The sequence below is a fragment of the Cucurbita pepo genome, chromosome 4 (assembly GCF_057944985.1).
Source record: "Cucurbita pepo subsp. pepo isolate OVF chromosome 4, ASM5794498v1, whole genome shotgun sequence".
NCBI classification, from domain to species: Eukaryota; Viridiplantae; Streptophyta; class Magnoliopsida; order Cucurbitales; family Cucurbitaceae; genus Cucurbita; species Cucurbita pepo.
In genome coordinates, this window is record NC_141801.1 from 6621930 (window position 1) to 6643659 (window position 21730).

A 21730-nucleotide genomic window follows, 5' to 3' on the forward strand; every position below is an offset into this window, starting at 1 on the left:
GTTGTTCCTAACTCAAACAAGTTTTTGTGCTGAGCACTACAACTTGTTCATGCATATTTATGTCGTTTGAAAAGAACCTTAGGTCTACTTAAACATACTTAAATATTAGCATAATCAACCAGCTGTTTCTTAAGAGTTTGGTGATTTTGTATTGGGCATTTTGTAATTAAATGGATGTTCAAAGATATTTTGGTAATTTTCCCTTAAGTTTTCCTTGGCTTTGTTTGATTGTATATTCCATGATGTCATTAGGGCTCCTAATGATTCTAAGTCTTATTCTAGGTGGTAGTGCTTACTTATCCTCATTGCGGTGCCCCTCGGCCTCGCTAGTTCTGCCTTGGTTTTGAGTTTTTTCATGACCTACCTTATTGTCTCGTTCTTTCCTTTGTGGGCAGTCAAGGCTCTTGTGACTCTCTCCTTCACAATTGGAACATTCATTGGTTCTTGCCAAGTATTCTCAAGTATTCTCCGTTACTGATTCTTGTATGCCTCTCTTAGACCCATACTCACTCTTATGGCTTACTTATATGAACCAAGAGACATCAATCATACAATATACTTCAATGAAGATGTGAAGAAAAGGTTGTCAAAATTATCAAAAGATGTTTCAATTCATGCTACGTTGAAGAAGAAATGAAGTTTGATTGTTGCAAATTTTGGGTGGGTTACAATTTAGAATAATTTAGAGTTATTGTATTTTAAGACCTTTTATTTAATTTAGGTTACATTTACATAATGGCTAATTATGATCATTAAGTATGAATGTTACAACTTTTGGTATGCCTTTAATAGTTTCATTTTGAGGCTATATAAAGCCATGTATGTTGTATTTGTAAGCAGACTTGAAAATATAGTAAAAGAAGCATTTGTGCTTTTCTTTAGCCAATGGCTAAGTTAAGTTTCTTTGCAATTCTATGTAGTTTAGGTTGCATGTAGAATCATTCAAGCTAGACATGATTGATCTTGCTTGTGGAGTGATTCGAATCTCAAACAAGTGTTTGAGATATTTGATCAACAAGAATCATTCAAGCTAGACATGATCGATCTTGCTTGTGGAGTGATTCGAATCTCAAACAATGTTTTTCAATTATGAAAGAATACATAGGAAGTGGGTGACATGATTTTCAATTATGAAAGAATACATAGGAAGGTCTTAAGGTTGTCTTAAAACTTATCTAAAACAATAACTCTATAATCATGCAACCTTGTTTGGATTTATGCTCAACTCTCCTAATCTTCTTGATTTAGAAACTTAGTAGAAGACCAATGGTTGGTTGTTTTTGGTGCACCAAAAATTTGTTTCGAAACCAAACTTGAATATACATTAGTGGTTGATTTTCGGGTATCATGGTCTTCAGCAAAGTCAGCATCATAGTATCCAACTAACTTGCAGTCTTTGCTTCTTTGATACAAAAGACCATAGTCGATTGTAGTCTTGACATATATCAAAATTCGTTGAGCCACATCTAACAGAGGTGTCAAGTCATATTGTGTCTCTGGCACTTCATCTTCTATAATAGTTGTATTGGTTTAGTTTGGATTTTGCTTTAGGATTCTTTCTAACTATCTAAGTTGTTGAGGTGTCATTTCTTCTTCACCAAGTTCACTTGATTGAGATACTTCTTGCTCACCAACATTAGTGTCACTCGGATCTCTAGACACATCAGCACTTAAGCAAATGTGTATAGTTTGCTCCCCCATTTTCTGTGGAAGAATTTTTCAATGTTGTCCAAGCTTGATAGTATTTCCTTCTTCGAGGGTCACCCCGCTTCCATTGCACCACTCTGGTCATCAATCATGTGTTTTGAGCATCCTGAGTCAATGATCCAATTATTTTCATAATCGATATGCTCTTCCATCATTTCCATGAGTGCTACCTCGTCTTCTCCTATGACAGATATTGTCTTTGCATCCCATTCATCCTCCATCTTCAAGTTGGAGGATGTCACATTACTTTCAACAGACTTTTTCTTGGACCAACAATCCCTGGACATGTGATCATTTTTCCCGCAATTGTAGCAAATACCTTCAAATCTCTTCCCTTGAGAGCTCTTGTTGTCATTCTTCTAAGCTCTCCTTGGTTGTGCAGTTTCTTGGTGGCTTCTTCCTTTGTCACCATTTTTGTATCTACGTTTGATAGACGAATAATGTTACCCCGACTTTTACTTGTGTAGAGTGCTCCTTGTTCACCCTTTAATGTAATGTCTCCCATTTGTTTAGTCATGACTTCTTAACTGGCTAACATATTTTCGAACTCTACAAGTGATGGCTGACTGGGCCATCCTGGTACAATAATAATAAAACTTCTATATTTTGGTCACAATCTATGAATAATGATCCTCTTCATTCGAACTTCTCCAATGACGGACTTTGAGTCTAGTTTAGTAATCTCCTAGCAGGTCGACTCGACCCTGTGGAAGTACTAAACAATTGTCATGTCATGTTGTGAAATTGATAACAACTCGTTCTCTAGAAGTTGTAGCCTCATATCGTTCTTCTTTGAGAACAACATTTAGATGTGTCTCATGCTTCTTTCAGTGTCTTGTCATCCCAAATATACTGTAACATTTCTTTGCCTGCTTTGATTCTCCATTTGCACAAGGTGCCATTATAATCCTCCTCTAGCAGCATAGTTTCACTTCTGCCAATGATCTCACAAAGATCCTATCCTTGTAAATAGGAAATCATGCATGTTACCCACATGTTGTGGTTGTTGTTCAGTTTCTTGATTCCTCCAATGATTTGGAAGTCACCCATCGTGTTGGCTATATCTTAGTAATACCAAACAAGCTCTTTAGACATGAAACTTGCGGAGTCACAGACTACTTATGACACAAAGAAACTCACCACTAATAATCTCAAGAAATCGTTTCTGATGTGGAAGATCTGAAAAAACTGCAACCACAAAGCATACTAAGAATTCCAAGAGATCAGACAACCTACACAAACCTTGCTCTGATACCAACTTTATTAACACCAATTGAGAAGAGATTACAAGACACTTTGCTTATGATTTCTTGGGATGAAAACCTTGTAGGGTAGAGGGGTATTTATAGGAGGGGCTAGACAATTTATTTCTAAAATGGCTAATAATTTATTCTTAAAATACTTAAGTATCTTTATTTCTAAAATACCTAAGTTATTTTCCTACAATATCAAAGTATATTTATTCCTAAAATACATGTACATTGTGCTCCTACAATTATTGGTCTTGACCCTATTGGGCTAGTTATGATATTTTAAACGATGCTCCTTCAATAATGCGTGACAAGCTTGCTACTAAATGTCTTTCTAGGCTCCCTTAATAGTGCCTACTCGCTATTAAGTGCAATCGAAGCTCCCTTAACAATACCCCCTCTACTATACCACTAATCATAGTTAGATAATCTCACATCTCTCTATATTAATTAGATCCTCGCTAGTCGACGCAAGTTCATGATTAGGGGTGTAAAGTAACGATCCGAAATTTTGTACTTAATTTAAGGTCGCTACTGTATACGTACCATAAACATTGAATGCGGAGGACTTCATTTAAATTCCATAAAACATAACCTTTAACTTAAAACATAGCAATGACCTTACGTGTTTTGAAAACATCTTTAAAACGATACAACAAAAGACCCGAAATAAAATAAATAAGCGTTTAAGTTTAAAACATCCTATTCTAGCCTAAGTCTAAGAAAATAAATACCACTATCCTATGCATGTGCCATGATCTCGAGTTGCGATGTCGTCGTCAGCCGTACAGGAATGCCTTGCCTTAACCTGAAAAATGTAGTAGCACATGACTTAAGTGACCCCACTATTGGGATTAAATGCAACAATTACATACAATGAGATGATGGGACCTATCTTTCATTCCGTTTTACCTACGGTGCTGTCCTAACGGGTAATTTTGGACGTGTACCATAGACTCTATACATAGCCCAGAGCATGGGCTCACCAGCTAGTTCGCACACTGCTGGGCCACTTTCCTTATCCGGTGGGCATACTTTGGGAGCCCCTTAGGCCGGACGCCGCTAGAACTAGTAACCGTCACGGCAGCGCTATGCAAAGCATAACGATCGTTGTCCTTCCATTGGATGTACGCATCCGTACCCTCGTGATGGGATAGGGGTATCCCCCAAATGCATGAGCACACATAATGCATGAGGTCCCAAAACTTTTCCATTTTCATTATCCTTTAATACAACCCCGCTAGCATTATGTACATATCATATCATTTTTCATATCGTTTCAGATATCGTTCGTCATTCATGTCATATCGTTTTTTATTCTTCAGTTCTCAAATCCTACATAATTCTAACAAGGTTATATTTCATGCCATTTATCGTAATTTCATGTCATTCATATCATGCTGTATACACACAATTTAAGAGACCTAACATAACGTTTTAAGCTTTTAACATAACATTTCATCATATACACATCATACAATGACATATTGCATCACAATGTATCATATCATAAACAAGTCATAACGTAAACACTTCGTAGTCATATCGTTCTCTAACTTATCATAGTCTTAACGTTCTTATACCTATCACAGACATATCATTACGTGAACGTACCTTAGTCATCTCATCACAAGAACTTAACCTAACGCTATCGTTCTATCGATCCTAACACTATTGTTCTATCAATCTATCACAAACCTATCCCTTTCTACCCGTAACCTAACCGTATTCTTCCATCAATCTCTCTTATCCATATCACTCCGGTATGTAACCTAACCTTAACGTTTCATGAACGTATTTTACTCCTATCGTTACATTTCGTTTTGTGCATCCTTCTTGTATCCTATCTCAAACATATCCTTGAACACATTGTACCGTAATTATTATCATACAATTCACATATTATAACATATACATAACATATAGGAAGCATATCGATCCACAGACAATTCACACATATCAATATATATGACACGTGTAGAACCACAGGGCACGTGTCAACATCAAATATAACCATGCCGATAATAAGGTCACTTACCTGGTTAGCTCAAGTTGTTGTACGTATATATCCTTGATGAAAGTTCGATTCCGTCTTTTGAAATCCAAGTCAACCTATGTGAGCCCATGACATTAGTTTCAAGTTTGAACTCTATGAAATTATTTCTCTAATTTACATGGTTAAAATTGTGATATTTACTGTTAGACAAAATTTAATGGAGTTTCATGCCCTCAAATATTTCCGGTTTTATTTTTAAATTTTGTTCAACAAATCTTCCCTCAATCTTCCCTCCTCCCTCTTTTTAATTATTTTCATTCTGTAAATAGATTTTCACTTTCCTAAACATTTTCAATTTGTAAATAAGATATTACTCTAACTCTATATTTATTTATTTTCATTCCGTAAACAGATATGATTGGCCAATTTTAATCATTGTTTGGCTATTGACAAATTTATGAATCTCACAACTAAAATTTTATTGATTCTAACCTTATTACCTATAACTTACCATGCTAACAAAAAATCTAATTAATTGAATATGGTAAAATATGAAAGAAGATTTTATTCTAAATTAATTTCTTATAACCATAACTAGGAAGGAAGAAATAAATATGAGATACGATTTTACTGTAATAACAGACCAAAATCTCTCCAGGTAAATCTGCATCATATCTTTTGGTTGAAATACCATTTTACTTTTTCTCAAATTTGACACTTTTTTTTGTTTATTTTTTGATGAACTGTGTGAGTTCAGGAAAGAGGATGTTGTTGGGATGAGAAGTTGGTGGAGAGAGGTTTATTTTTATTTTAAAGTAATTCTTCTTAATTATTTATTTATGAATTATTATTATTATTATTATTTTGAGCGTATATGTTTTTTTATAATTATTTTTATTTATTTATTATTATTATTATTATTATTATTATTTGGGCTATTACAACTTACTTTTCAAAGCTTCCAATTACAGGCTCTAGGATTGATCTAATAGGTATGAGATCAAGTCATCCTAATAGCAATCTTGTGATCTCCCTAATAGGTTCCAATACATGTTTACTACGCTAATCGGAAGGTTGCACCTAATAGGCTCATTATTTCACGTAATTTTAGGCTCTAAATATTGTAAGACAGGCTCCCCATTAAATACAATCAAAGCTGAATACTAATTGACCCTTATCATCAGCAACCGGAGTTTTGCTCTAACTGTCCCTAACCAACCTATATATCCTCAAGTTACCCTAAACATGGCTTATAAACCAAAGAATAGTGGTTCATAAAGCTAAAGCTCAATCATCATGCATAAATATCTTTAGGTCACATAGTAAGCCATCCAACGTTAAACACTTGATAACTCAATGGCCGCAGTTGTGACTTAAAAGACGGAAGTATAGTAATTATATGGCTGACTCTCTATCATGCTTATCAATCTGCTAACTCACGTGGTAATCAATCATCATCCATACATGGACGAACATATAGGCTTAATCACATAGTATGTTTTCTAGAAATTTCTACCTATTATTATGCAAATCGTAAAATATAATCATGCTAGCCAGAGTCTCAATGGTTCAATCAAGTTAGATCCTAGTTAAATCATCTAATTGTAGTCAACATTCAATTTTCAATTTTATAAAGTTCAAACACTCGAGTAATTCTAAATTGAATTAAAAGAATACAAATTGTGATAGTGAATTGAAAATCAAACTACGAAGGTCCTTGTCAATTCCTCCTTTCATTATGTCTAAACTAGCTAGTGCATTAGAGCTCATCCTCACACAAGTTTCAACCTTATATGGTCCTTGTCAACTCATCTTCAGCCGTTTGTACACACTTACAAGTATGCTTCTAGTGCCATGCTTGTCACGACCCGATTTCTAAACATTTTGAATCACGAATTGCAACGCGGGGCTAAATCGACGATGAGAAAATAAGGTAAAATTTATCGCATTTTAAATTAAAGAACTTAAGAGTATTTAAAACGTAAAACATCATGCGTTATATTTTTACATTATCTAAAATAAAGTTTTAGTTTAAATAGTACAGGGGAATGAAGTTCAAAACTAAGCAACAAAACTACACAAAATACTAGAGACTTTGGGTTATAGGTTTAACTCTCTATGACACATGCTTTAGATCTATTATAGTCATTGAGTAGCATTTTGTTATTAGCAAAAACTAGAGTGAGTATAAAACTCAATAAGTAGCCTACTCGTAGGCTCTTAATCGTATCCATACTAGTTGCAAGGGTAGCAAACTCTTATCTTTATCATAAGTCATAAGTCATGTTATAGTTTCTGTATCGACCTTGGTTCTTAAGTTTTCATCATGTGTTTTGAATACATAACATAGTAGTGTTATGAGGACCTTAGTCTTGGGGTTCATAAGTATAGTTCTATTCGGAGGACCTTGGCCCTGGCGTTTTGAGTCCACAAGTATGGTGATATAAAACTCTTGGAAATTTGATATAACAACCTTGTTGAATAACAAGATATTTAAATCTAAATTATCTAAAAACCTAAAAACGATAAATAATCAACCTAAGGAAAATTTTTGCAATGAAATACTTGAATCATGATTTGAATCACTTCACAAGACAGCTTGATCAAGACTACTTGAATGACTCTATCATTCAAATCTAAACAAGAAATGCAAAGTTACAAGCCCATGACTTAACAAGCCTAATATGAATCTTTCATTCTAATCTCCAAAATCTTGATACTAAAGCAATAATATGTATGTCTAGTTATAGCCTTAAAAATAAACCTTAAAGTAACCTAGGGTCGATTGAAAGGTTGTAATTCTCATGTTCATCAATACCATAATGACCACGAGCTAGTGGTAACTTATAACCTTAAAAATAATCATCTAAAACTAAAAAAAAAAAAATACAATAAACCTTCTTCAATTTGAAAATTAATACTCTAAGCTAACCTAAAGTTTGTAACTATTTTAGTTATTTATTATTTACAGCTTGTTAAAGGGTTATATTGGTAAAGCTATATATAGTAAAGGGTTAAATCTAGTAAAGCTATATATAGTAAAGTCTTTAAAAATGTACTTTCTAAATTTTCTGTATTCTCTATTAATGTTGGTAGTCATCCATGCAAAACATTTAGCCAATATTCTCTTTACATTTTCTCTATCCTGTTCTTTGTGTTCATCTAGATTGAGTGTGTGCGTTGTTGTGCGATCCTAACAACTGGTATTAGAGCTAAGCGGAAGTCACCATGATCTGTGAAGATGGAAAATTCAAAGATTGGAATTGAGAAGTTCGATGGATCCGATTTCGGGTTCTAGAAGATGCAGATTGAAGATTATCTGTATAAAAAAGATCTTCACGAACCCCTGTTGGGGTTGAAGCCGGATACCATGACCACGAAAAAGTGGAAGCTCAAGGATTGACAAGCCTTAGGGCTGGTCCGGTTGACAACGTCAGATCTGTTGAAGGCGCTGTCGAATATGTACGAAAAACCGTCGGCTATGAACAAGGTGTATTTGATGCGGAGATTATAGATGTTTGAAGGTGGATCTGTTGCTGATCATATAAATGAATTCAATATGATCGTAAGTCAATTGAGTTCGGTGGAAATTAATTTCGATGATGAAATTAAAGCGTTGATTTTGATGTCATCTTTACATGAGTCATGGGATACTATTGTTGCCGCAATCAGCAGTTCCCGAGGATCTGATAAATTGAAGTTTGATAAAATTCGAGATGTAGTTCTTAGCGAAAGTATTCGCAAACGAGAAATTGGAGATTCATCAAGCAATGCTCTTAATGTTGATTGAAGGGGAAGAAGTAAATCAAAAAGTTCAAACAAACATGGGCGATCAAAATCAAAGAACCGAGGAAAATCTTCAAACAAATCCAACGTAACGTGTTGGAGCTGTGGAGAAAAAGGACACTTCCGGACAGATTGTACAAAATTGAAGAAGAAGCAAAATCATAAATCTGAAGATGATGATGATTCTATATATACAACAGAAGATACTAAAGACACTTTAATCCTTAGCGCTGAATCCTAGATTTTAAATTCAGGTGCATCCTAAAATTATGAAAAATGATGATGAAAATACCCGTGACCAGGACTATAAGATGTTTTAAGACCCAAATGAATTTCATAAGTTATAACACCTTAGATGAGACTTACTCATGATTTATGAATAGTTTTAGAAGTTTTTAAAAGTTTTTAAATACTTGTTTAGGCATAAGCCTATTCTTAAGGGAAATAAAAAAGTCATTCATCTTTATGTTATGAATGACTTTTATATATATATTTATGAAATGTTCCCGATTTATGATATTGGATTAAGGCTTGAGAATTAATGATAAGACTTATACCATGGTTGTCCCTTCAAAATTAACCTTTGAAATAAGAACTTAAGAACTCACTAAACACTCTAAAGACAATAACAAGAAGAAGGTACGACTTGAAGACTACTAGATACATTTTTGAAACCAAAACCGAAGTTCTTAGACTAAGAATCTAAGAATCCCTAGACCTCCTACGATATAGCATACTCATGACTCAGACTACATCACTTGAAATGCATGCAACTTTAGATGTAGGTTGCAGATTATGCCACTTGGAACATATAAAGTTATAGGCATAGGTATTTAGACTATGCTCCTTGGAACATATGAAGCCTTAGGCTTAGGTTTTCAAACTGTTTCACTTGGAACATGAGAAGCCTTGAACGCAGGTTTCAGACTACATCGCTTAGAAAGTAAGAAGCCTTAGGTGTAGGTTTCAGACTATATCATAGGGAACACATAAAGTCTTAGATGCAAGTTTAGACTATGTTGTTTGGAATATATGAAACCTTAAACATGGATTTTCAGACTATCTCGCTTGAAACTAAGAGTTAATACAAGAACAAGAACTAGGATAAAGATTCTAGTTCCCATGATTAAGAACCTAGACCTTCATAACTATGGTCAATTAGAACAAGTCAAGAAACCGAGAACCGAAGACTTATTGGTTCGATATAGCAACTCTAGGGGTGAGTAGAATTTTAACCAACCAAGACCAAAAAAACTAATAGGACCAAGTCAATGAGATTAATGTGGTGTTGCTGAACCCAACTTTATATAAGAAATTTTCTAAAATCTTTTCTAAATAATATATTAAGATATAATATCTTATTCAAATCATATTTAAATATTATAAAATATTTTAATATATATTTAATTAATTTGACTATGAAATGTATCAATGTATTAAATAAGTTTTTTTTAATATATTAAATATTAATTTAAACCCTCCCAATTAAATATATTTTTTTATATTTATTTAATATATGTAATATATTAAATATTAATTTAAACCATTTAAAATTTTATTTTAATTAAATTAAACATTCTAGTTTTAGTACGAGCTAGCAACGAAACCTTATGAACCTACCGATTATAAGCTTCAATGATACAAAATTAATTAATTTAACTTTTAGTTAATCAACTTTCATTCATTAACTATATGTCACTCTACTATAGACCTAGGGTTTCACTATTATAGATGGTATGACAAGTTATATCTATAGATGTAATTACTACAAGCGCAAGTTGTAAGTCGCAAGTCGCAAGTCAACCATTCACGAGTTGTTCATAATTACAATTAAGTCAAAAGTCTATTTTACCCCTGTAATTACATATTTCACCTTAAGTACAATTTGTTTATCTTTCAATCATAAACCAATACTTAAGAGAACAACTCATCTACTTTCTTCATATGGAAAATAGTGAATTCTATCTCATGTTATTATGTTCTCAACACCCTATCGGGTCAAGTTCCCAAAATGGTAAGTATATTGAATCGGCTATAAGAGTCATTTTCACCCATGCAAATTAAAGGACAAGTCTTTACAGACTAGAGTTCATAAGATCGAGTCAGATATGATCATCACGCGAAATATTAATCATCTCAGTTAACAGATTTATGAAAAGATTAAATATTCCTTGGTCTAATCTTATACAAACTCATTATATATGATACCCCCACTTACATGTCTTCACGGGAACGATTTGGATCAAATCATTCGTAACATTAGAAAGTGGGTCGTATTAATAGTTTTATAACTTTGAAGTATTTTGTTTTAAAAGTTAAAATTTGGTAATTATAGTTTGATGATATTATTACAACAAGGACTCACTAACCTAAAAAGGAAACATACAAAAATTGAAGTGGGAAGAAAAGGAAATGGAGAGAGAAAGGAAGTTAAATAAATGAAAAAGCCACGTCATAGGTGAAGGTGCCAGCGTGGCTTGAACTGTGCCGCCTAAACGTCTGGCTATTGTGGAACTGGAACTAGCAACTGCAACAAATATCCAACTCTTAAAAAAAGCTAACCCTGGTTAGCTCCCTCCACCCAACTCTGGTTAAAAAATAAACCACAACAAATTAAATTAATTTAATAAAATCCCACAAAACGACAACTGCAACCCGCCGTATAAAACTTGCCTGAATTTCTAAAGCAACAGTCCACACACAGATCATTTTCAGCTTCCTCCTTCCCCTGCGATTCGCAGCTCTCCGACCCACTACTTTTCCGATCCATTTGCTCTTTCTTTCTCTTCCGCCATGGCTGTTTCTTCTCACGCTGCACTCATTGGTTCGGCCTCCTTCGAGGGCCGCTGCGATCCTAATTCCGGCGTTGCAGCTTGTCTTCGGACGCACAGCTATGCCCGATTTGCCCAACCCAAATCGGTGAAAGGGACGTTGGCGTCTCACGCCTTATCTTCTTCCCGGATTTTTAAGTTCCCGCCGAATTTCCTCAGGCAACTCAGTAACAAGGCGCGAAGGAACTGCAGCAATATTGGCGTTGCACAGGTTGTTGCGGCTTCGTGGTCGAACAACTCCCCTCCTTCTCCCTCGGCGGCGGCGGCGGCGGCGGCGGCGGCTACTTCCGTCGACGCCGCTGCCGCTGCCTCAGTGCCTGCCGCGTCTGATGCGGTGGCACTGGAAGGTTGCGTTGGGAATGAGAGTTTGAAGGTGGAGGAGGATTTAGGTGATTCCAGAACCTCTGTCTTCGATTCCGATGGGAGTGTTGCTATCCACGCTGGTAAGGTTTAGTTAGAAATTTGACTTTGTCTTTGATTCTTTGAGATTCTTACAATGAACTTTTTCTTTCTTTTCCTTTTTGTTGTTTTTAGGAATATTTTTATTATTTACATGTAATTGAATGTTTCGGTGCGGATTTCAGGCGAACGATTTGGTCGTGGTAGAGTTGACGACGCTATTACGACGCCGGTGGTTAATACTTCCGCTTATTTCTTCAAGAAAACTGCTGATCTCATTGATTTCAAGGTACTTATTAGCATTCCATGATGATTCAAAACGGTTGACTTCAACTCTGTAGCTTTTATTATCATTTTCTCCCTACTAGTCTAGCATTGTTTTGCTCGTTATACATGCATCAAAATTGAAGAAAAAAAAAAAAAAAACGATATATAAAGATGTCTGGATTCGTTCTTACTCTTTTAGACATTGGATCCTGGCAGGAGAAGCGCGCTGTAAGTTTCGAGTATGGGCGCTATGGAAATCCGACGACAATTGTTGCGGAGGAGAAGATAAGGTTTTGTTTATGAACTAGTTTGTTTCTTTTGTAATCCTTACCGAATAGAATTGAGTGTTGTAAGTTGTTTTTGGTTTTGAATCAGTGCTTTAGAAGGGGCTGAATCTACCCTGATTGTGGCCTCAGGCATGTGTGCCAGCACGATGATGTTTCTGGCGTTGGTTCCTGCTGGAGGGCATATCGTGACGACCACAGATTGCTATAGGAAGACAAGGATTTTTATTGAAACCATTCTTCCCAAAATGGGAATCACGGTATTATTGTACCTTTAGCTTCATTCTGTTTATCTTATTCATCTTCTTTCGGTGGTTTAGTTAATCATTACGCTAAGATTAGTGTTATTTAACATTTTTCTGTCTCATTCAATGATTGGACACCAACTCGATCTGTCTTGCATGGAAATAGTCTTTTCCCTTATGTATGCATTAATTTAACTGTGACAGAATAATTTTGTTTTTATTCTGAGTAATATTTGAACTTGTTTTCTGCTTGGACATTGGCGGAAAAGTAAGTAAACTGCCCTCCCCTGATAAAATTGTGTGTACAGGGTGCGAACAAGTTACCTTTAGGTTTCTAGAACTGAGTAAAATAATTAAGCAGCTTTAGTTGATTGGGGGCAAGTCTATCAGGTGCCATGCCGCAGCCTTAGTTCATACTTTTCCTTTCATCCTTATTAAATATTTTTGTTTTCGCATCTAAATAGAATTCATGAAGAACAAGAATATGAGAAAATGCTAATTAAGGAACATAGAGCAAACAAATTACTAGAATTATAAAGTTTCCTTAAAAATGTAATAGATTCTGTTAACAATCATTCTCTTGTTTATTTGTAGTGATTATATAAGATCTGAATTTTTATTATTGTCGATATTTTTCCAACTATATGGGATTTCTTATCTCTAAAAAAGAAAATTGGATGGATTTGTTTATAAGTTGGTGTTGCTTGATTTGTAGTGGAACTGGTTGGTTGGAAAGCTCTATTCTTAGATCCATTTTTCTTTTTTTATGTTGTAACTGTAACTATAACTTGGAATGGCAGGCTACGACCATTGATCCTGCGGATATGAACAGCCTTGAAGTAGCCCTGAAAGAAAATAAAGTGACCATTTATCAACCCTTTTTTTAATCGTTTTTATGGGTTTTATGTTTGGTATTAATGGAAATTGATGTTAACCTGTATTTTCCTTCCATGTAGGTTTCTATTTTCTTCACTGAATCCCCAACCAATCCATTTCTGAGATGTGTTGACATTAAACTCGTTTCAGAGCTTTGTCACCAACATGGAGCATTGGTTTGTATAGATGGTACCTTTGCAACAGCATTGAACCAGAAAGCGCTTTCACTCGGGGCCGACTTGGTTATTCACTCTGCTACGAAGTATCTTGGGGGTCATAATGATGTAAGTGATTCTTTTTATTTGAGTAATCTGGATTTAAATTATTAATTAATTAAGAGCTTTATGAGCAATTTCCCTTAAGAAGGAATTTACCAAGCATTGTCTTTTAGGTCATTGCTGGTTGTGTAAGCGGTTCTCTGAAACTGGTTTCTGAGATTCGAAACCTTCATCATGTAATAGGTGGCACTTTAAATCCAGTGAGTCCTTCTCTTATCCTATTTAATTCCTGCATCCTTTTTGTTTTTGATTATGGAGTGATGTTCATGCATGATTGAATTCTCCATTGGTTTTCTGCGCTCGTTTCGATCCTTTTTTTTTTTTCTTGTCAAGCCTTACTGTCTAATTAATTCTGATATCTTCATCTTACAGAATGCTGCATACTTACTTATACGAGGCATGAAGACATTGCATCTTCGTGTTCAGCAGCAGAATTCCTCAGCTTTGAGGATGGCAAAGCTTTTAGAGGCTCATCCTAAGGTATGCAATTTAATTTATCAAGCTGCAGTGCTTTATTACAAGGAAAAACACAACTGCATATTGTTTCGTACGTTTAATTTACTACCTAATGTTAACCAACGCGGTGCAAGGGAACAATAGTAGTTTAATTATTGATGCTTTTGAGGCATCTGATGGTAGAGTATACGACTCATACACGTGTTGAGAAATTAGCAGATGTAGCATATTCAAACTGAGTTAATCTCATTAATCAAACTTATTCATTAACTGGATTTAATCATGTGGTTGTGAATTCTTTTACCTTATACAATGTGACATTATGCAGATCAAATGTGTTTACTACCCTGGGCTACCAAGTCATCCTGAGCATAATCTTGCCAAAAGACAGATGAGTGGTTTCGGGGGCGTAGTTAGTTTCGAGGTTAGAAAATGACAAAACCCTTTTACTTTGCTAGGTTTAGGCTTAGGTTTAGTTCATGAATTTGTTCATTCTGGTGTGCAGGTTGATGGGGATTTAACGACCACCATAAAATTCATTGATTCGTTAAAAATTCCATATATTGCTCCATCATTTGGTGGGTGCGAGAGTATCATAGACCAGCCAGCAATAATGTCATATTGGTAAATATCCAATTCTGAACTTTGGTTAAACACATTTATTTAGTATGTGGGTGGCGGAAGTAATTAAGTTTTTGGTGATGGAAATGAAATAGGGATCTTAACCAAACAGAGAGGCTCAAGTATGGGATAAAGGACAATTTGGTGCGGTTCAGCATTGGAATTGAAGAGTTTGAGGATTTGAAGGCCGATATTCTGCAGGGTCTTGAGGCCATTTAAAGCCAAAGCCAAAGCCTAAGCCAAAGCCTAAGCCTAAGCCTAAGCCTAAGCCTAAGCCTAAGCCTAAGCCTAAGCCTAAGCCTAAGCCTAAGCCTAAGCCTAAGCCTAAGCCTAAGCCTAAGCCTAAGCCTAAGCCTAAGCCTAAGCCTAAGCCTAAGCCTAAGCCTAAGCCTAAGCCTAAGCCTAAGCCTAAGCCTAAGCCTAAGCCTAAGCCTAAGCCTAAGCCTAAGCCTAAGCCTGCCAAAACCAATGAACCTACACCTCTCTTTCTATTTAGATATATCATCTTTTTTGCTTTGTCAATTGGGATTTGCCAACTCTTCTGGTATTGTCGGCGACGGCGACGTTGATTTGATGGAAATGGTGCCAAGGGCGAAAAAGTGACCCCCCAGGCATTTGTGGTGGTTGGTGTTCTTCTTATAACCAATTATTCAAAATCATGGTAGGCCATTGCTTTCTATTGCCTAAAGTTAACAATATCAGGTTCTGAAATTTCGTTCTATGATATAAATTTTAATAATTTATTTTTAAGAATTTCAAATTTGCCAGTTTTAGTAAATACCGAGTACTTGGAGAAATTAAGCCTAATTGTATGTTTTGAAGTCAATACTTCACCAATGTCATTTTTCAGAGAAAAAAAAAAAAAAAAACATAATTCTGCCAAGTTAAAGTTTTTGCAGTCTTCTTTCTTTTGAATTTTTAAATTTTTATTCTGGAAAATTCTACATTATCTTTATCATAATTATGTATTTGTGATTTTATTTTTGAATAAATTACAAATTTATAAAATGTTAGACTAAGTTCTTATAGTTTGTTATTTTTAGATTTGATCAGATTAGGAAGATTACTTAAATTTTTATGGATGTTATAGGGATATTGTTGTTGGGCTAATTTAAGAAGCCCAAAGCAAAGCCATATCATACCATTGTAGAGAGCCGTGTTCGTATAACATGGTATCAGAGTCATGTCCTAAACTTAGTCGTGCCAATAGATTGGTAACTCCTCAAATATCGAACAAAGAACTCCAAAAGAAAAGGAGCCAAGCCTCCTCGAATTGGTGAATAGAAAGAAAGAAAGAAAAGGAAAAGAGAGAGAAGAAGATGTTGGTTGAGGTATTATTGAGGAAGTCAGAGAGTAAAAATCAGCTCCAAAGCCTAATATAGGGGTCTGAATTGGTGTAGGCTTACCATATTATGCCCAGTTTTGAAGTTTGGTAGGAGTGGAGTTCATTTTGAGAGTCATCTTAACATCACTCAATTCTTGAGCAAAATGTTCAATTTTGGGTCTTTTTAACTCAATTGATACTTAACTGAAGGATTTTATTGAAATCCAAGTGATAGTTCAACATGGCTACTTACCTCTTGTCTTGTGTTTGGAATCTCGTTTCTCAAGCTTTCGGTGCTCGTTTTCTCTAAATTTTCTTTGACAACTTCTTTAGGGAGTTTAGTTTGTGGAACCATTTAAAATTTTATGAGAAACACCTAAAAAAGGGCTCAATTTGGATGAAAAACCAAGGAGAGACAGACTTTTGGGTTGAGGTGGCCGATTCGGTTGAACTGGCCACGTCATCGTCTTCTTCCTCTAGTAGAGGAAACATGCACGCCTAGTCGCCACCGCCAAAATAGCTCTCCCCAACCCATTTTAGGGCATTTCTCCTTTCAATTCCTTCATTCCTTCATGAAACTTAAAATTCCTTCATGAAACTTAAAAAGATGGAAAGCCTTTTTTTGTGGGCTATAGGATAAATTATCGGCTTCCAAAGTTGGTTGAAAACTCAATTTTTCGTAAGAGCAAACCCAAAGGAAATTTTGTTATTAAGACTAATGAGGGGCTCTTAGGCCACGTTTCATTCGCAAGAATTTCTCTTTATACTTCTCTCCAACTAGAGGAATAGATTTGGAAGAGCGATTTGGCGCGGATGTAGCCAATTTCCCAAATTTCCACTTCGGTCTGCAACTCAACTTAGAACGTAAAGTTGGATCCTTCTCGGTTAAGAATGGATGGAGAAATCTCTCATTCTATTCAATGATACAATTGGCTATTATATAGCGTTACAGAATCAAATCTGATATGACTAAATCTAATTCAAATAACTCAATCAAAATCTAATCTAATCCAAATAATCATATCTAATCTAATCCTAACCATTCCTCTCAACACAAATAGTAATCAGTTTACTAAATCTAATCTAATCTAAATAACCAAATCTAATCTAATCTAACCCTAACAATCCCTCCCAACACAAATAGTAATCAGTTTATATCTACATCTAATCCTAACAATCTCTCCCTTAAACTGAACACAAATAGTAATCAGTTAATATCTACGACCTCATAACTGACTTCCACCCTGAGGTAACTTCATCAATTCTAAATAACCAAATCTGTTTATTGCTCCAAGTCCATGGCTTGTGATATGAACCAAGAGCCATCAATCATCAATATACTTGAATATGTGAAGAAAAAGTTGTCAAAATTATCAAAAGATGTTTCAATTCATGCCACATTGAAGAAGAATGAAGTTTGATTGTTATAAATTTTGGGTGGGCTACAATTTAGAGTTATTGTATTTTAAGACTTTTTATTTCATTTAGGTTACAATTACTTAAGGGCTAATTATGACCATTAAGTATGAATGTAGCCATTAAGCATGGATGTTACCACTCTTGAAATGTCTTCAATAGTTTCATTTTTGAGGCTATATAAAGCCATGTATGTTGGATTTGTAATTGGACTTGGAAAATATTATTAAAGAAGCATTTGTGCTGTTCTTTAGCCAATGGCTAAGTTTCTTTGCAATTCTATGTAGTTTAGGTTGCATGTAGAATCATTCAAGCTCGACATGATCAATCTTGCTTGTGGAGTGATTCGAATCTCAATCAAGTGTTCTTGTGTTGAGATATTCGATCAACAAGAATCATTCAAGCTAGACATGATCGATCTTGCTTGTGGAGTGATTCGAATCTCAAACAAGTGTTCTTGCCTTGAGATATTCGATCAACAAGGTAATCCGAATCTTATTTCCCTTGTATTGATTCCTTATCATATATCAGCTTGCCTCCATTTCTCACTCTTCAATGCGTCTTTAGATCAATGTGTCTTCAAAGTTTACAGGTTCAGTAGTGGTAAACATGGTCGAGTGAACTTCATCATCTTCTTTACAAAAAACTTCTCCTATCGCATAGTCTCTCATCCAGACTGCTCCATCATCTTCTTCACAAAAATCTTCTCCTATTGCATAGTCACTCATCCAGACTGTTGGTCTCTTATTCCTCGCCTTATTCGAGCTAGGAGAGCTTGCTTCTTCCAAAGAGCCAGAGGAAACATAACTTAAACTCTTACCATCTAGCTTAGTTCTCCGAGCTGCCTCCTCTTTTTGTCTCTGAATCAACTCGAGCTCACGATATAGTTCTTCTTTCTTCCGCTGCAACTCCAAAGCTAATCATCGCTTAGCTTTTTCTACCCTTCTCCTATTCTCTTCCAGCATTTTATCTAGCTCTTCTCTTTTTTTTTTCGTGCTTGTTCTTCTTTTTGTCTTGTAGCAGTAAGAGCGACTTCTTTCTCTTTCTCAAGCTGCACATCAACATCATCATACAACTTCTTGCGTCCTTCCTCCATTCGCCTCTATATTTCTAATTTAGTCTCTTCAGAGTTTCGCCTTTCTTCAACATTCTTCTGAATTAATTCTTCCATCCTCGTAGCTGCATCTTCTTCTAACTTCTTTTTGCTGTCACATGTGACCTCCTTGTCTTTTATCTCCTCTGCTTTTGCTACCTCCATCGCCATATTTTGAACCTCCAAGTCTTCGTCTTTTATTTTCAAACATTTGTCAACCAATGGCTTCATCTTTGCATGAACTGAGAACATGCGATTCGCCATCATTTGTGTGTTCATTATCAGGCCCCTTTGTTGATGATAGATTTTGCAGGTTCCTTCTTTGATTAAGATCACCAAGCGCTTCTCCTATAATTGCCCTATGCTTAGCAAATTGTTGGTGAGATTGGGGGACATAGTAGATATTTGTCACGGTTTGTGTGATACCTTCAACTTTGAATCTGACACTGCCTCTTCCTTCAACTGCCAATTTTGAGCTATTTCCCAATATGACAGTGTGTTTGAAACTTTCGTCAAGCTCAACGAACCATGTTTTGTCCCCTGTCATATGATTTGAGCACCCGGAATCGAGAAACCAAATGCCTTCTTTTTCAACTTTACTTTTCTTTGTGTACGCCATCAATAGCAATTCTTCCTCCTTGTCAAATTTAGCATAATTGACAGCTTCTTTTTCTAAGTCCGAACATTCAAGTTGATAATGTCCTTGCTTTCCACATCGAAAACAGTTGATGGCCGACCGGTTCACAAAAGATCTACCTCTTCCCCATCCTCTAGTGTAACCTCTTCCTCTCTGCAATGTCCCTTTGTCTCTTTCTTGTCCATACCTGGGTACATTCTCTACCTGCAGAACCTGCTCTTCACTCCTCTTATCAATCACCTTTTGTTCATGTACAAGCAAAGATGCCTGTAATTCATCGACTGTTAATTGGTCAAAGTCCTTGGATTCTTCAATTGAGCATACTACGAAGTTGAATTTATCGGTGAGACTTCGAAGTATTTTCTTAACAATTTTGACATCCGACATATCTTCTCCGCAATTCCTCATGTCATTAGCAGTAGACATAACTCTTGAAAAATACTCAGAAACACCTTCTCCTGCTTTCATCTCTAAAGTTTCGAATGTTCTGCGAAGTCGTTGTAGCTGGGCTCGCTTCACTCTAGCATTTCCTTGGTACTTGAGTTTCATTGAATTCCACAATTGGTTGGAAGTATCCTTTTGAATGATAGTTTTCAGAATACTCTTGTCAATGGATTGAAAGAGATAATTCTTTGCTCTGAGATCTTTGAGCCTTGCTTCATTGATTTCCTTTTGCTGGGCTGCACTTAGTGGTTCGTTTCCTTTTGGTTCCTCAAAACCAGATTGAATAGCACTCCAATATTCCTTTGAACGCAAGAGATTTTCCATGACCAAACTCCAATGCTCGTAGTCTCCATCGAATTTAAGAACACATGTTGTAGCAAAGCTTCCTGAATCACTTGCCATTTGTTTAGTGTTTTTCCTCTCAAACACTCAATTTGTGTATTTCTCTTCTCAGGTCCAATTAGGCTCTGATACCAAATGTTAAGAATGGACGAAGAAATCTCTCATTCTATTCAATGATAAAATTAGCTATTATATAGCGTTACAGAATCAAATCCGATATGACTAAATCTGGTATGACTAAATCTAATCCAAATAACCAAATCTAATCTACTCCTAACATTCTCAACAGCTCGATTCTGGACGAATTAATCCTCGACACCCGATAAGATTAATTTAGTCCCTTAAGACTAATGGAAACCTTAATTTTGAGCATCATGGACAATAAACAAGAATTTGAGTTCTACCCAAAATCTTACCCGTACTTAATTTCTCCAATTAGGCACATTCTTAGAGTTAATACTCTTCGTGGTCTTCTATTGAAACATCCCTTGGAAGCACAGGGATGGGTCTCGTAAGGTGAATTTGCTTGTAGCCTTGAATTGAATTCCAAGCTTTCCTTCAAGCTCCTTCAATGGCGCACAGAATTGGGAAAATAGGTTTGGGGTAATTTTTAGCGTTTCCTTTCTTCACCTAATTTGTGGGCAATCTTATTTAGAAGGTGTAGGATCAAATTTGGAGGTAAATAGTGGATTGTAGCTCTTGAATTTGAGTTGAATTCGAGAACTCGATATCCAAAAATGAAAAGCTTATAACTCTCGATTGAAGGCTATGGCTTGTTTCTTTCTCCAAACGATTGCATATCGTTCATAATTTATAGAAGAAGGATGCAACAGCTGAATTTTGAGATACCTTGCTTCGTTTCAAATTTCAACCACTGGATGGGATGAGTTATGAACGTTCTAGATTGTGCCCAATTTTCGGAGAAAATCCAATGGCTCAATGTTGAGATACCGTGGATTATTTGCAGAGGGGTACTGTGGAGGATCAGATTTGGTCAGTAGGGGCAATTTCGTAATTCTCTATAGCTTTAGGGGCATTTTGGTAATTTACAATTGGATAGTCAATAATCCACGATGTTCGGGACCTCCATTCTCGAGCTTTCGGTATCCAAATTACTTCAAAAAAAATTTGACAAATTTCTTATTGTACCTAGTTTCTGGAACCATAAAACTTTTCATGAGAATCGGTCTCGAAGAGTGTAGCACCCAAAGTAAATTTAAAGGTGGTTCAAAGGACCCAAGGAAAGGAACTAAGCAATCAAGCAACAACAATATCATTTTTTCAATTTTTAAGAAACTTTCTAGATTTTTTAATTTCTTATCGAGAAGGAATTTCAACGTCCTTAAGAAGAGAAAATGACCAATAAGTGGTAAAGAATTTTTTTCAGAAAAATGATAATAAAATAATAAAAGTGGCAAATTACAAAAACGCCCCTAAAATTTCACTTAATTACAAAACTGCCATTGAAGAAAATCTGA

At 35.5% G+C, this 21730-nt stretch overlaps 2 protein-coding genes across 2 annotated transcripts; one reads left to right on the plus strand and one right to left on the minus strand.

The window, feature by feature from the left end:
- Positions 1–11453: 11453 nt before the first annotated feature.
- Positions 11454–15749, plus strand: LOC111793706 (cystathionine gamma-synthase 1, chloroplastic). The gene is made up of 11 exons (XM_023675711.2): positions 11454–12013; positions 12155–12258; positions 12453–12526; positions 12612–12780; positions 13566–13625; positions 13722–13925; positions 14033–14119; positions 14292–14399; positions 14704–14799; positions 14881–14999; positions 15092–15749. The coding sequence occupies exons 1-11, from the start codon at positions 11533–11535 to the stop codon at positions 15213–15215; spliced, it is 1626 nt and encodes a 541-aa protein (XP_023531479.2). The 5' UTR covers positions 11454–11532; the 3' UTR covers positions 15216–15749.
- A 3294-nt stretch (positions 15750–19043) lies between these two features.
- Positions 19044–20312, minus strand: LOC111778786 (uncharacterized). The gene has a single exon (XM_087123151.1). It carries the CDS (start codon positions 20310–20312, stop codon positions 19044–19046), a length of 1269 nt encoding a protein of 422 aa, XP_086979277.1.
- Between the last annotated feature and the right edge of the window lie 1418 nt (positions 20313–21730).